This window comes from Antedon bifida, chromosome 6, assembly GCF_963402885.1.
Source record: "Antedon bifida chromosome 6, ecAntBifi1.1, whole genome shotgun sequence".
NCBI classification, from domain to species: domain Eukaryota; kingdom Metazoa; phylum Echinodermata; class Crinoidea; order Comatulida; family Antedonidae; genus Antedon; species Antedon bifida.
This window is the reverse complement of record NC_136231.1, coordinates 7,727,573-7,743,403: the sequence shown is the minus strand read 5'-3', so window position 1 is coordinate 7,743,403 and position 15,831 is coordinate 7,727,573. Positions and strand designations below refer to the sequence as shown.

The 15,831-nt window shown below is 33.9% G+C and overlaps 2 protein-coding genes and 2 non-coding genes across 4 annotated transcripts; all 4 read left to right on the top strand.

Annotated features, from left to right (window-relative positions):
* Positions 1-4,440: 4,440 nt before the first annotated feature.
* LOC144845126 (chondroitin proteoglycan 2-like) lies at positions 4,441-8,657 on the top strand. Its single transcript, XM_078702282.1, has 6 exons — positions 4,441-4,501; positions 4,583-4,633; positions 5,044-5,154; positions 5,703-5,816; positions 5,924-6,037; positions 6,508-8,657. The coding sequence occupies exons 1-6, from the start codon at positions 4,441-4,443 to the stop codon at positions 7,959-7,961; spliced, it is 1,905 nt and encodes a 634-aa protein (XP_078558408.1). The 3' UTR covers positions 7,962-8,657.
* A 1,159-nt stretch (positions 8,658-9,816) lies between these two features.
* LOC144844534 (uncharacterized) lies at positions 9,817-15,124 on the top strand. The gene is made up of 8 exons (XM_078701482.1): positions 9,817-9,987; positions 10,282-10,659; positions 10,887-10,944; positions 11,820-12,092; positions 12,588-12,857; positions 13,101-13,373; positions 13,506-13,763; positions 14,483-15,124. The coding sequence occupies exons 1-8, from the start codon at positions 9,883-9,885 to the stop codon at positions 14,812-14,814; spliced, it is 1,947 nt and encodes a 648-aa protein (XP_078557608.1). The 5' UTR covers positions 9,817-9,882; the 3' UTR covers positions 14,815-15,124.
* On the top strand, positions 11,325-11,398 carry Trnan-guu (transfer RNA asparagine (anticodon GUU)). The gene has a single exon. It is a non-coding gene; the product is annotated as a tRNA-Asn (tRNA).
* Trnan-guu (transfer RNA asparagine (anticodon GUU)) lies at positions 11,635-11,708 on the top strand. The gene has a single exon. It is a non-coding gene; the product is annotated as a tRNA-Asn (tRNA).
* Positions 15,125-15,831: the final 707 nt, after the last annotated feature.

Genomic DNA, 15,831 nt, shown 5'->3' with positions numbered 1-15,831 from the left:
GACCATGAGGTTTGAAACGGACCTAGCTTCAAGTTAAATAACAATAACAGTATAACGAACGAAGGTTATTAGACCTACGCAATTATGTACTGAGCTGACGTTTAAAAAAAGAAAATTGTCTTCGTCAAATAATTGATGCGTACCGTGGAAACTCTACTTAATAGGTATCAGAATATACTATATCACAAAAAATGTCGTGTTATGGAGTATTATATTGTATTGATCATTTATGTAACTAAACTGGTAACTACCAACAGAAAGAGAATAGATTACAGGCCTACTGTACCCATACTTGCTAGGTGACTGATTATAGTATAACCTATACTCTATTCTGTGTTTAGTGTATTACAGAAGATTAAACTATGTAAAGTAATTTGCTGAAAGCAGAATAATCAAATATCAAGTGTGAAAAGGTTATTAATATATTCCCATTGCTTTATCCGTTGGATGGAATGCAAATGAGTTACTAGAAACACCACATAGAATTACCTAGAATCGTCATCAATAATTAGTTCACTTTTAAAAAAGAAACCGGAAAGATTTTAATCCAAATAAAATTTATTAACAACGAGAAAAATATTGTCTGCCTGACCTTCTTTTGAGTTAGATTGAAGTGTTTTAAACAAAAGTAAATCAGTCAATGTATTCCTTTAAAGAGGAATTTTCTTAAGAATTGCTTACAAATGCAAAATCTTAAAAAACAATACATTCTGGATCTTATTGTCTCACTTTTAACATAGTTCGTTAACCAGCAGCTTAAGTGTCTACCTACGCACTCTCTCCAGCAAGATTTAACAGTAGTAGGCCTACGACGCTGTGGGTGAGAAGAGTGGATATCCAATCAGAGAAAAATATACTATGATCTAATCGTCCTTTTTCAGGTAACTCAAGTTAGAGTGTCGGTTGAGTCTTATTCTTGCTGACATTTTATATATATATAGAATTAATGTTCTTTGCCTCTTGTGTTTATATATATAAAAGTATCTCTTCGGAGATCCCGCCTCGTGAATAAAAATACTGAAAGATGAGGGCGTATCAATTTGATCTCTGTTGCGCGTGCGTACAACTGAGGACTAGTGCTGTTCCGCCGTACCACGCCGAGAATGTTAAAGAGTCGTTATCCAATCGAGTTCGAACAATACCATGAAAGCCCCAGTGGTCTAATGGTTAGGACATCTGCATATCAAGCAGGCGGTCCGAGTTCGAGTCTCGGTTGGGGCGACTTTTTCTCATTCTCACAGATTTCCTCATTTTTATCGTTTCAAATTAATTAATTAAATTTCAGTATATCACCGGGCGGTTTAGAATTAATGTTCTTTGCCTCTTGTGTTTATATATATAAAAGTATCTCTTCGGACATCCCGCCTCGTGAATAAAAATACTGAAAGATGAGGGCGTATCAATTAGTGCTAGTGCTGTTCCGCCGTACCACGCCGAGAATGTTAAAGAGTCGTTATCCAATCGAGTTCGAACAATACCATGAAAGCCCCAGTGGTCTAATGGTTAGGACATCTGCATATCAAGCAGGCGGTCCGAGTTCGAGTCTCGGTTGGGGCGACTTTTTCTCATTCTCACAGATTTCCTCATCTTTATCGTTTCAAATTAATTAATTAAATTTCAGTATATCACCGGGCGGTTTAGAATTAATGTTCTTTGCCTCTTGTGTTTATATATATATAAATAAAGAGTTATCAATTGTAATAATAATTCAACCTAAATTATAAAAGATACTGGTACTATAAACTAAGTGATGCGACTCTTAATAATATTCTTATAATATATACAGTATTTTGTAAATCCAAAAGCAAATTACTTACAAAAATGGAAATACTGTGGGAATCAATGGCTAGATGCCAATGGAGGTACAAATATAATAAGGAAAACGCTAAATCAGAACGATAAAGTAAAGGAAAAGTTATAGTGCTTTATATGTATATAGGTCTACATTATTTATAATAATATGTACGCGGCATATCATAAAGTTCAATGTTATGTCAACATTTTTACAGATTATGTTAAGACGGTTAATATAATCTCTTGAATTATGTTAAAGAAGGTTAACAGTTCAATATTTTTAACTTTGTCTTGCCTTTTAGTGGTTTTAATTCCATAGCAAAGCATCAAATACACTCACATCTAATAATCCAAGGTAATACATCATATCTATTATAGTGATCATCTTACTAAAATGATTACTATACATCGACTGGAGTGTTATTAATATTATATGCTATTAATATGTCTACATACAATATACCACTTTAATTTATGATTTAACTTTTTCTATCTGAATTTAATTGAATTTCACTGCATGATAGGTAACCTTTTTTCTCTCCTTTCAATTAGTTTTCGTTTCTCGGGTTTGCTAGAGAACAAACTAGCCTGGAAATGAATTTACACGCTGGTCCGTACGGTCATTTATTAGCATTTGGGTGTGGCATTTATGGCCGTGTGGAGGGCAAATAAACGTTTGTAAATAGGGTTTTCATGTGATCCTACAACCTCACAACCTATCTAGGTTGAACTGATCCTACGCTATGCTGGAAACATATTATTTCAAGTAATACTTTCGGTGGTAAATCGACGTATATTAATAATACTTTGATTAACCACCAGACGTTACGATTTTGTAGACATAATTGTTTTTATTCTGGTGTATTTAATACTGAAGTGGTAGTTAGTTAGAAGACCCATTGACCCAATTATTCTAAACAACACTTATTAACTAGAGTCACAGTACAACACCTACGCTGTCGATAAACAAAGGTGTTATCAATCTTTAAATTCCAAGTTTACGTGTTAAGTGTGTTTTTAAATACTATTTTAAACTATGATCTTTCTAGAAGTTCAAGAAATGTAATGATTTAAACTTTACAGCTAATTTAAATAATACTAAAATTATTCATGAATGCATTATCCGCCATTGAGGCATGCTTGCTACAGTATAATAATTTCGTGAAAACTCCATAACGGTGATCTCGTGTTTTGAAAAAAATATTTAGTTTAAGCTTCAAAACTAATTCTATTCTAGCTAAAAATTGAAACTAATGAATATTCATATTTTTCTCCTCATGCAGTATTAATGCAGATCAAGCTTGACATTGTCTATTAAATCTGTCAGAACCTAATTCAAGAACTCTGAATGGTTCAGAATTTGTTTACGTCACACATAGTTATATGAAAATATGAATACGCATGCGCATTACCCAACGCCCCTTTTCTTTGAATTCGTCCAATGGAAAACAAGTTTTTACAAATATCAAGTTGAAGTTTATTCCGAAGATAAGATAATATTATGTTTCAGCAATATGCATTAGAACGTTAATACTTACATTTCACACAATATGGGCCTAAACTTGGCGTGTTTTAAATACCAAAATGGTTCGGAGAAAGTTCATTTAACCACCAGGCCTACATTACTTAATATAACGTCATATTATTAAAACAAGGCCAACAGCCATAAGTAGCGTGCTCTCAGAAAAAAATGAACTTTCAAAAAGTAATGTACTTTAAAACTTTTCTGTACATCGAAAAAGTTCAAAAAGTACAGAAAAGCGATAAAACGCATAGTGATACCGGACCGACAGACAGACCGACAGACCGACCGACCGACATAGTGAACTATAGAGTCGCGTCCACGTGACTAAAAATATGGTTTTAGTGTTCCGATTATTATGTACATACTACAGTATCAGGTCGAACTGTAATATAATAAATCTTAATTAGATATTAACTGTCTTCTATCTTATTCTATCCACCCTCTATTCATAAAGATTGACACTTCTTTCTCCATGTTTTAGCCTTTTACTTGTTTTATTTGTATTTCTATTACGATCTAGTCAGATACATACTGTAGTTTGTATATTTATAAATCTTTTGATTTGTATTTTATATATTTTAAAGTTAATGTGTGTTTTCAATTTATATGTGATGTATGTATGTGGTTTGGAGTATTGGAGAGCCACTTTGATAGTGCTTGCACTGTTGGCAATCCTTAGGGTACTCCATCCACACTTGTTTGTATAATGGTGGTTTCTTTCTGTTTGTATACCTGAAAATTAAATAAATAAATAAATAAAAATACACATTATTGTTGCAAAATATAAATATTAACCTAACGTCACTTAATTCGCTTTTTGGTCAATTTTATTTTCTTCCCATGTATTAGCTATAAAAACTATACTCTAAATCTGGTTATATAAACATGATACCTACTTTGTCTTATTTTAAAGAATATCTTTCTATTTATAACTCTTTCAACAAGTTCTAAGAACCATATAATCTCTTCATGGATGAAAAATATGTAATAAACAAAAAACCTTGGCACATTTAATCTGATAAGTAGTACTTTTTAATGAATTGGTCATCCCACTTTGACAAAGTATGTACTCAACAAATTATTGAACAAAAAACGCGACCTTTTGAAGTAGCTTACAAAAAATGGTTATAAGTAAAGTGGAAAACATTGTTCTACCTCAATTTCATAACGGCTGTTTCTCTTGTTAGTGTCAGTTTTCTTACTATTAAAATAGGCCTATATAGTTCCAAATGTTTAACATTATCTACTTGTTGCTATTACCAGGGCTGGCGGAATCAAAGAAACTACCATCGACCTCTGGATCTTATGGAAATCGTAAGTAAGAAATTGTACTCTTTTTACTCTGTCAAATAATAGTTATCTTCTTCAACGTTTATTGATTTGATGTATTTGCATCGCAGTGTGGTTACATTACAAAGAAAAAAAAATAATATAATAATAATTTAAACATTCAAACGTCTCATTCACTAATTATCAAAATTCTTTTTTTATTAATTCTCTTTTATTTATATAATTTAAACAACTTAAGTACATCAGATAAAACCAGGAAGCTGACAAGAACCACCTGACAGAGAGAAGCATGAACTTTGTCCGTAAATTAATTATAAAGAATTTGGTCAACTTATTATACGCGTATGGGTATTGGTGGTCATGTATATTTTTTTTCTATGAAGAATTTAAAACCACGCAATCAGAAAATTATTTTTGTCTTTTCATGTTTGAAGTACGGCAATGTGATCAAAATATATGTCAAAATGGAGCAGAGTGTGTTGTCCAGAATGGAAATGTATGGTGTAATTGCTTATTTGGTTACCAGGGAAAATGGTGTGAACAAGGTAATGAATACAACATGTGAACAAAAGTAAGACAACTTTCGACTTAAACCTGCTGATAATAATAATAATAATAATAATGATAAAATCTTTATTTTAAAACGGAGGCTCGTTCACAACAAAATGTGTTCTTCCACGAGGCCGTATGAAAGAAATAAAACTACAATATCACAATTATCAAACTGATAACTATAAGACTGTGTTATTGACTGTGTTATTTTACCCGGGTTAGTTGGTTCTTTACCCGCCACAGAGCGACAACTGTGCCAATGAAATAAATTTACATGAAGACATGAACGGGCTTTATGTGCCTCGATACAGAATTGACATTCATACTTAGACCAGATTCGTTAACAGATACTCAGATGAATAATCAACTCGTACTCTATTACGTAACAGAAATAAGGAAGTTCAGACATGATATATAACGCTGTATTTATATAATTTAAGGAAGGACAAATAATAATCTGACATAATAACGTTTAATAACAGTGTGCCGAATTTGTTAAAGAACATTTTTGTTTAACTTATACTTATTATAATGTTTACAGCGATAGATGAATGCTACAGTATGCCATGTCAACATGGAGGTATTTGTGAAGACGAGATCAATGGATATCGTTGCATTTGCCGTAACGGGTATAAAGGTGTCAATTGTGAACGAGGTAGGAATCTTTTATGGAAGGCCAACAATGTCAGTATCGATCAAGTCATAATATTATGACGTAATAATATAGATATAACAACAGTACATACATTTGATTATCTTTAGAAACTAACGAATGCCGGAGTTCACCTTGTCAAAATGGGGGTTACTGTATTGACCAGTTCAACGGTTACACTTGTGTGTGTTCTAAAAAGTATACTGGGCCAAACTGTGAAATTGGTAAGTTTTGTGAGCAATTAAATTACATTAGTCCAAAAAAACTAAATACAGTATCACATAATAACTTTTCTATTCGTAATATTGTCTTTAATAGTACATACCGCCATAATCTTTAAAAATGTGTAAATCTGTGGATTGTGTCAATCATGGTATCTGGGATAGCGTTAAGTCTGCTCTTTTTCACAATTATTTTGCCACCTTATTTAACTTGTTAAAACCATTTTAATCGTTTGATTCGTGTGAATTTTAATTTTGATGTGTTTAATTGTACAGTTTTTTATGTTTCTCCTAAGGGAGGTGAATAAATTTGAATTTGAATTGAATACATTATTGTTTCCACACTAACCGTAACATTAATGTGTATAATATATTATAATGATCACAGAACAAAATAATAAACAACTTTAAATCAATAAGGAGCCGTTTAGTGACAGAGATGACATTAAGCAAGTATTTTTATTTTGTAATAGTTTTGACAGGAAAGAAGAATTTTTGCAAATGGAAAAAAGACGGTAATTATCGAAACCCGGAAAGCTGCTCCAGCTTCATTCAGTGTAGCGGAGGCCGACTCGTTGTACAGCATTGCCCAGGTAAACTGGCCTATAATGAACATACAGACGCATGTGACTACCCGGGCCAAATCAAAGACTGCCGATTACACTCGAACTTTTGCTACAGAAAGAAGGACGGAAATTACAGAGATACAACAGAATGCAAAAGGTTCTATCAGTGCTCCGGTGGAGAGGACTTTATACAGTATTGTCAAAAAGGTCTGGTCTACAATCAGTATGAAGACAGATGCGACTATCCATACAACGTGCCGGAGTGTAGATATACTCAGGGGACCGATGGCCGATTCTGCACAAACCGTCCTGACGGAAATTACAGACATCCTGATGATTGTAAGAAGTTCTTCACATGCGTGTCACACACACGATACGTGTTCAGGTGTCCGTTAGGTCTAGTTTATAATCAGAATATTGGAGTCTGCGATTGGCCATTCAATGTACCAGAATGCTCGTGTACTAACTGCGGCATCTGCGCAAAATCATCCACAGACTTGCATCCACATCCATCAGACTGCAAGAAGTTCTATCAATGCTCGAATGGAAACATTATAACAAAATCTTGCCCCTCGGGCTTGGTATTCGTAGTCTCCAAAAGAAGATGTGACTACCCTCCGTCATCCGGTGCCTGCTCTGTATTAAAAGGCAATGGGTTTTGCCACGGTAAGTATAACGGACTCTACACAGATCCAGAAGATTGTGGTCGATTCTACCAATGTTCTAATGGTATTCCTTATCACTTCACATGCCCCTCTGGTCTTCTGTACAACGAACCAACAAAAAGATGCGACTATCCGCAATACGTTCATACATGTAATGTACCTGTTGGAGTCCATAACCCTTTCTGTGATAGAAAACCAAACGGTCTTTATCGAGACCCAAGTGATTGTAACAAGTTCTTTAGCTGTCATGGACATATTTCATATCATCTATCTTGCGCTGAAGGCCTTGCGTTTGATGAAAAGCGGTTAAAATGTAGAGGAAGCCATCATATCTCTGGATGTACGCCACAAGAACCCAATATATGTGCTGGTCGTGGCAATGGTGTGTTTAAAGATCCAAATTCGTGCACAAGGTTTTACATATGTAAGGATGGGATGCAGTTTTCGCGTAAATGTTACAACGGGTATTCCTACAGATCGGAGACAAAGAAGTGCGAACCAAAATCACAAGTTCCCGGATGCCACAACTATGACGAAACATGTACAGGTAAACCAGACGGTAATTATCCTCACCCACGTGACCAAAGAAAGTACATTTACTGCAGCTCTGGTTTTGGTTATAAACGTTCATGTGAAGAAGGAATGATATACAGTGACAGAACTAAACGTTGTGAACCCTGTGTTGAAGAAGAGTAGATAACACAATACAAATCCAATTGTACATTCATGAACTTGGGTATGACTAATTGGTAAAATCTCACATTTTGAAACATTGGCGAAATATGGTCCAGTCTGAGTCACAGTACAACCTTTCAAAATAAGTTTGATTCTTTAAAACAAGTCACCAAAAAAGTTATAGAACTAAAAATAATGTATTTACATAGAAACCATAAAATATAATAATAATAATAATCATTGTGTTTTAAATAAATAAAACAATTACAAGGGAATATTTACTGTATTAATAATGATGATAATACAATAAAACAAAGGATTTAAAGAAGATGATAGTAGTAAAATAAGAATTAGTATAAGTTGACCTATTAATATTCATGTTTAAAAGCAACGATATACAATATGTTAAGTTAAAAACACGAACATTGATTTAACGTGGGTAAACACAATGTAACACTTTAGTCTATAGTATCAACAATACCTGTATACGATTATATTTAAAACATTCTACTAACACTAACACAAGTACTATAAACGTTCGTGGATTTCAGTTCGGGTTTTTAAAATGACTAATAACTTATAGTATGCTAAACCAATGTAGAGAAAATAAGCGAAGATGTGCGTTGTCACTGTATTTCTGGTATATAAACATTATTATGAAAACAATGATAATATTTATTTATTTGGAAACTCCACTTTTGAAACAGTGGCAAAGTAAACGGAAAGTGATTGGACAAGGATTATTTATAAGAAAACTTAGTAGTAAATTACGAAGTAATTACAAAAGTTATAGAGGATTTAATAATAAAATATAATAGTATAAACAATGTAGATAGTAAAGTCGAATTTATTAACACACAGATCATTCATTTCTATATGTAATTAAAATTAATTTATAAAATGTAGTTTAAAGTTAATTGTCCGTAAGAGGGCGGTGTAGTGTACCATGAAAAAAAGTTAAGCTCTATTTCTAAGCACTGCTATGATACAATAGCATGTTATTGTCTTCTTACGATAATCGATACAAGTGCCTTTGTTGCGACGGGTAAAGAACATTAAGAGAAATAATTAAACAAACACCAATGTCTTTTAACAATAAACCGCATTTGTTCCTTTGACTTCATGTCTTGGAAACCAAACTTACTTGCCTCGTAGGCCTACTATCGGTGTGGCAAGACCAAGGAATTACAGACGAGGTAGGACTAATTTGTTGTTATCATCTTAATAAAAAGTTCTTTATAGCTAGGCCTAATATAACATTATAACAATATTTTCGTAGGCTTATCCACGACACATTTTTGTGTTTACGTATTCAACATTAAATTATACTAGATATTTTTAAAAGCTGTATCAAGTTGAAAGGCGATTATCATTATGACTTAGCAGGAGGTTCGATGTAGGCCTAGGTGGCCTATACACATTGTCTGTTGCTTCCACTCCGTAGGTAAGGTGAATAGGCAGGGTTAGAGGTTGGCAGGTACACGTATAATTCCCAAAAGCATAATAAATAAACAAGCAATGATCGGCCTATTGTAATAATAGTTAAATGATAAACATGTATTATTAGGCCACTGTGACTTATTCATTGAAAGCATACAAGAGATCTGAACGGAACGATCAAAATCTAGTACTTCATACACAGAATTTGTCATCAGTGATAGCCCTTCGTAATATACGAAGAAAACAATATAGGATTTTCTATCTGTATTTTTTGGTACGGTACAGCGCATTGGGAGCCTGCTTATAACGAGTTATATAAGAATTAGATATTATTATATTTATGGTAGGCATCCTAGACATTTGGAAGGGTAGATTTTTTTCTAGAATTATTTACATTGATGACCGTCCATGCTTTTATAAAGTCAAAAATATCAAGACAGTGTGGCCTACTTTCATACATACGTATACATTTTGATTGTTAAGACGTTAAATAGTCGACAACATGCCTGACTCAAAAGGAGATAAGGTTCGATTTGTTCTACATCAAACGGAAAAGGATCCAAATGAAGTGTTTGCTCATATAATCAAAGAAGATGAATATGAAAAGGTAAGAAATGGACTTATTATCATGGAATTCGACTTTTTAATTTTTAATCATTGTTTTTTCTTCAGATATAATTATTTATTTTTTTACTTGGATCTATCAATTAGTCGCTTCTAATTGGTCAACTCAATTTCGTTGCGCCTAAGTTGTTTCGTGCGTGCGATTTAGAAACATTATTGTTGATACGAATACTTAAAGTTGTTCACGATATAAAATTAAATAATTTATCATTCTTACAAACAAAAGTATTAAAAATACATCATTAACCTTATTGTTTTCTTTATAAATCGTTACCAGTTGTGTAAAACGATGATGGAAAATGGATCAACTTTGTGCGAAGCTATCAAGTCAGAACCATTTAACGCTAAGGTAGACGAATCCTTCATCATTCATGTCATCGGTGACGTCATTATAAAAACTTTTGGAGAGCACAGCTACAGAAGTGATCGGATACAGTTAAAGTATCTACGGAATCGTATTAACCGTCGAGATTTCTACGTAAAGGGGTACTACAGAGGGAGATACCAGCCTGAGTATGTTGGTAAAGTGATGCTACGTCGAACTACAATCCACGCAGGTACTACCAATAAGGGTAGTGGCAGGCAGTTCGGAATGACCAATTTAGAAAGTGTTATAGGAAAGGTTGTGGCAAGTGTCTCCATTGTTTTACCAAAGGTACCATACTCTGTTATTGTTATACATTATTGCTTTAAATACTAAAACATTTGACTTTAATTTTTTTAAATGTAATTTACCTCAAAGTAACAAAATAAATAAGATAACACTAAGTAAAGCTCGATATGCAAAATAAGAAAGCACAAGCCTTATGTGTTAAAATTCAATATCGAAACCTCACATCCGGAAAAACATTACGTTTTTTTAACTATCATATTATTATTAAGGCGCTTGATGACCCAGTACCAGAAGACACCGAGGGAACTGAAGAAGAAACTAAAAAAGGTGAGTACATACTAAAAAAGGCCTAAAATACTAGGCATACTAGGCACCACATCTTTTGTTCACTTACGGCTTAACTTTGCAAGTAAAAGGATATTTACCTCTGGTCATTAACCAGAACGGAAATATTTTTATTCTCAAAAATTGTTATATGCATTTTAAACAAAAATAATAAAAAGTTTTATATTTACTAGCCAGATTAGGCGTACGTGCATAAGCAGGTAAATTTACAGGCCTATTCAAACAGTGATATCTACTAATTATAAAATAACAATATGTATAGCTAATAATAGAGAATGAGTTAATATAATAATATAATAATGATATTTTAAAATAATGAGGAAGTATTATATCGATACTAATTTAACAATAAAACCAAATGGGTCTCTGTGGCGCAATCGGTTAGCGCGTTCGGCTGTTAACCGAAAGGTTGGTGGTTCAAGCCCACCCAGGGACGCCTCTTTCTTTTGATTGGGTTAAGAAAACTGCTTATTTTATTATGCCAAAAGAATAAAGTAGAACAGGTAAAAGGAAAAAACATTTGTATTCAGGGAATTAACGTTTGCTAAAGTACTTATTTATTTAGTTCATTGTATTACATATGTCCTATCGCTTGTACTTATCTATTACTCATGCAATGCAAGTACCGGTAGATAATAAGGAATTGTTTAGTGACGATTAGCAATCATCCGGGTCTCTGTGGCGCAATCGGTTAGCGCGTTCGGCTGTTAACCGAAAGGTTGGTGGTTCAAGCCCACCCAGGGACGGATTTTTTTTATCCCTATTTTTTTCTTTTCTTGTAAAAAAGGTAATTTACTTTCTTCATTTTATACTTCTTACCCACTTCATTTCGTTTTACATTATTTTATTTATTTCAGATATTATTCTTCGAACTATTTCGAAAGATATACACCGTGGGTTTGCTATTCCGTTGGCTATGCACCTGTTTGGATTAACGGAGACAGAAATTCTTAACTTAAATCTGCTACCCAACCACTACGACTTCAACGAACAGAGATACCTGATTCTAAAGAAATGGAAAACACAAGAAGGGGAGAATGCATCGTTTGAGAAATTGATTGGGGCCTTCAGAGCAGTCAGGATGACAGCACCGGCGCAATCGTTGAATAGAAATCTACTTACAGATAATCGTAAGTAACATTAGATCCTAACATATTTACATTCTTATTTTATTGTATTGATTACTACAAAATACAATTATCATCAGACTCTTTTTTGTTCTAACCATAATTTTCAATTTTATCGTGTTTGAATATTGGTTAGACTCAATATTACGCGCAAACAACTTTGTTTAAACAGGGTCCGGTTAGTACGCGCTGTTGGCAATACTAGTGTCTAATAAAATAATTTAATTATTTTCATTCACATTTTCAACACGTAACTATACAAATCTGTATTTATATGTTACAATACGACACTTTGCCATTGATATAGTTGATATGATCTAGGCCCTATACTTCTTATTTATGATTAATAATGTAATTTATGTGATAAGGAGCAATGCTAAGGTAAATCCCTGTCCCTTCATATCATATCAGTGTTTTGTTTTTGTAATGGAGGCAATCAAACAACAAGAATAAAAGATCATGATTTAAAGATGTTCGTATCTAATTATCTATTTTCAGTTCTGAAAGTAGTTGCCAACGCTCTTCCACCAGACCCTAAAAAGCTATGTGACCATTTCAAGATAAAGATGACTGAAGTGGAAGCAAAATATACCGACGAACTGAATGAACATACTTACCAGATTCTAAGCCGATGGAAAGAGAGAACGCACAAAAAGCTGTCGTCGGCAAGAGCGTGTCACCTGCACCTCCTCAAACATCTACGAAACATTGGACTAGAAAACTTGGCAAAGAAATGTGGTGAAATTACATCTGTTGATACAAGAGACGGTATATAGTTTTAATTTATACATTAATCTTTAGTTCAGTTAACGATTTTCATATTAAATATGCATATGCTTAGGTATTGGGGGTAAGTTGGTATCATGTGCACAGTTATCGATAACGTTGGTCGATAGAAGCCAACTACCCGGGAAAATACCTAAGTGTTGTTTTTGCAAGCAGGTAGACGTCAGGCCTAAATTAGAATCATGAACTATAAAACGTAACAGTATTACTTTTGTTTTTTTCCAGTCACTATATTGCGCATCATAACAAAGGATGCTAGTCGTGAAACTATCTATCGTCTGGTTAAGAGTCTAGGGATTAGTCAAGACAACATAGACGCTATAACACGTACTTTCGGATTCGATTTCAACAAGCGAATGTTTCTATTGAATTGCTTGGTAAAATGGATGGAAAAGGGAGAAATGACATTTGAACACATTCTTGGTATTATGCGATCCAAAGCAATCGGTCTAAAAATGAACGCGCATATACTTGACGAAGAACTGATATCACAAAAACGTAAGTGCATTAGGTCTATAAAAATTGGAGAAAACGATTTGTGTGTAAAGTTTTACATGACGAATAAACACTAACTATATTTAACGATTGATCATACAGATGTATTAATAATATGTGTTGAATTCAATTTAGGGCTAAGCAAGCTAGCCAAATTAATTGAGCCGGAACATATCCAGTCACTAGCCGACGAATTAGGGGTTGATACCGAGAAAATGCAAATTCCTGACGGAACCTTCGAAGAGGCAGTGCGATTTCGTCTGCTCCAACGTTGGAAGGAAGTACGCGGGAAATACGCTACGCATACGGAGCTAATAAGCGCTCTTCGAACTGTCGGGCTCTCATCTGTAGTCACACAGATTGATGCGATTGGTTCAATTGATATAAAACGAGGTAAATATATAATATTTTGGTTTAGATTTTTATTATAGCCATCAATAGACATTAATGGGTTGGTCTTTCTATTCATGAGCTATACACGTAGGTGACAAACTTCTTTTAAATATGGAGCGCAGTACGACACCCTATCTATTCTGTCCTATAGACCTTCGTTCGTAAGAAACAATTGTGGTATTAGATGGATGGAAATAGCTCAAAAATAGCCTGTGAGTCAAACAAATTGCAAAAGTTTGTTTATTGTTGAAATATGTTAAAAATATATAAGAGAATACTATATCCAAAATCTAGTGGCCTAATTTGCATAAAGTCAAAATGGCTTTTGTTTAATATAGCAACAATTAATCGTGAGATTAACTTAAAGATGTATTTTCCTCCTGAAAAATATTTTTTTACAATTTTTGTTGTTGAATATGCCATTTTGATGTCACATAATAGTTATTGACCTCGACAAAAAATTAGATCGAAAAAAAATGTATTTACCTGAAAAAAATGGAATTTAAAGCAAAAAATGGTCAAATGGATTTTTGGTTGAATTTAACCATTTATCATGTTATTTTATAAGTGAAAACATTATTTTTCCCGTTTTGTTTTTACGGAAGTGATTCACTTTATTAAAACTACAAAATAACCTATTCAAAGTCTGATTTAATTAATCTTCATTTTTCATGTTTTTGGGGGACAATACATCTTTAAATGTTATTTTTCTATTGTAGGCGCACTTTGTGATTTCTGTTTACGTTACGTCAGTAGCTGGATGCACGTCAACAGGGCACATGAGTGGCCGTCAATCGTTCAAAATATTCCATCACCTTTGGTTGAAGGATTGGACAGTAAAGTGATTGATCAGATCCAACGTTACAAGAGAGATCCGCAAGAGCAAATGGCAAACGCCCTCACATTGTGTCGAGACCGTGGCATTTTACCAACCGTTGCCAAGTTCGTTGATCGTCTGACTGCGTGCGGGTTTGAGCACGCAGCTAAGACGTTTCTAGATGTTGCAAGGCCAGTACTTTACTACTCTGGGTTGAGGCCCTACGAAGTTTGATTATTATCGACGCACTCTACAGGTTGGATATCGATCGTATATTATACTCATCAGCCTACCCCGTCGAACAAAAAATGTCCCAGAAAAATAGTACATTGAATCATTGAAATGTGAAAACTAACGCACGACACGTGATACAACATTAACCAATCAAATGGCAAATATACATTTATTTGTATTATAAAAAATACCTCTTACTAACTTAGTATTATTAAGTGGCATGTTCAAAATATAAAAATTATTATTAACAACAAATGTAAAGGGAGTACATCTTATTTGATATTATGTCCTAATTAGCCTGTGTAATGTCTCTCATTGTTGTGCTATGTCAACATAATGTCAATGACGGCGAAATGTCCCCAATAATGGGGATAGCTATGCAAACAAGTAACAAGTAAGTAATGGTGGCCTCTCATTTCGATCATGCCCAATACATACCTCAAAATACAATCATCGGAAATCAGTATCACAACTGAGTAATAGAAATTAATCTAATTATAATCATTGTTTTTATAACATCTTTTTGTTTGGTTACTGACTCAAATCAAAATAAAAAATAGTGAAAACAAACAACAAAAGTAAAAGAATAAAAAGTACGGTATATGGGTTTACTTGGGTCTCACTTTAGACGCAAAGCAATGACGTACGTGCAATGTAAGTCATGTGACCAATCACAATGACAGTTCGAATGATGTTCCGTCAATTGCACGTTGTGTCCAGTTTTAGTTTAGTGGTTCCCACTAGCGACGCAACGTAACGCAACGCTACGACGTATTGACGCACAGTGCTGTATTGCGTAATCACAAGTGGCAACCGACGACGCAATAGTGCTTCAAACACACAGGTTTGATTTCATGCAGTCGGGGGAAAACGCAATTATTGGAAGGGCATTTTCTTACGTTGCGTAGGTTTCGTTACGTTGCGTCACTAGTTGGAACCAAGCTTAACTATAAACATCCACGCATGTATCTGCTGCTTTGCCTGATATGTTGGTGGTGTTGAAGCCCATTCAGACAC

Excerpts from the sequence above, each read along its gene's own strand:
- LOC144845126 (XM_078702282.1), top strand. The coding sequence starts at position 4,441 with ATGGTTATAAGTAAAGTGGAAAACATTGTTCTACCTCAATTTCATAAC. Across the intron at positions 4,502-4,582 it reads TCATAACGGCTGTTTCTCTT|GGCTGGCGGAATCAAAGAAA; the intron begins GTTAGTGTCAGT and ends TGCTATTACCAG. Across the intron at positions 6,038-6,507 it reads TGGGCCAAACTGTGAAATTG|TTTTGACAGGAAAGAAGAAT; the intron begins GTAAGTTTTGTG and ends ATTTTGTAATAG.
- LOC144844534 (XM_078701482.1), top strand. The coding sequence starts at position 9,883 with ATGCCTGACTCAAAAGGAGATAAGGTTCGATTTGTTCTACATCAAACG. Across the intron at positions 10,945-11,819 it reads TGAAGAAGAAACTAAAAAAG|ATATTATTCTTCGAACTATT; the intron begins GTGAGTACATAC and ends TATTTATTTCAG. Across the intron at positions 12,858-13,100 it reads ATCTGTTGATACAAGAGACG|TCACTATATTGCGCATCATA; the intron begins GTATATAGTTTT and ends GTTTTTTTCCAG.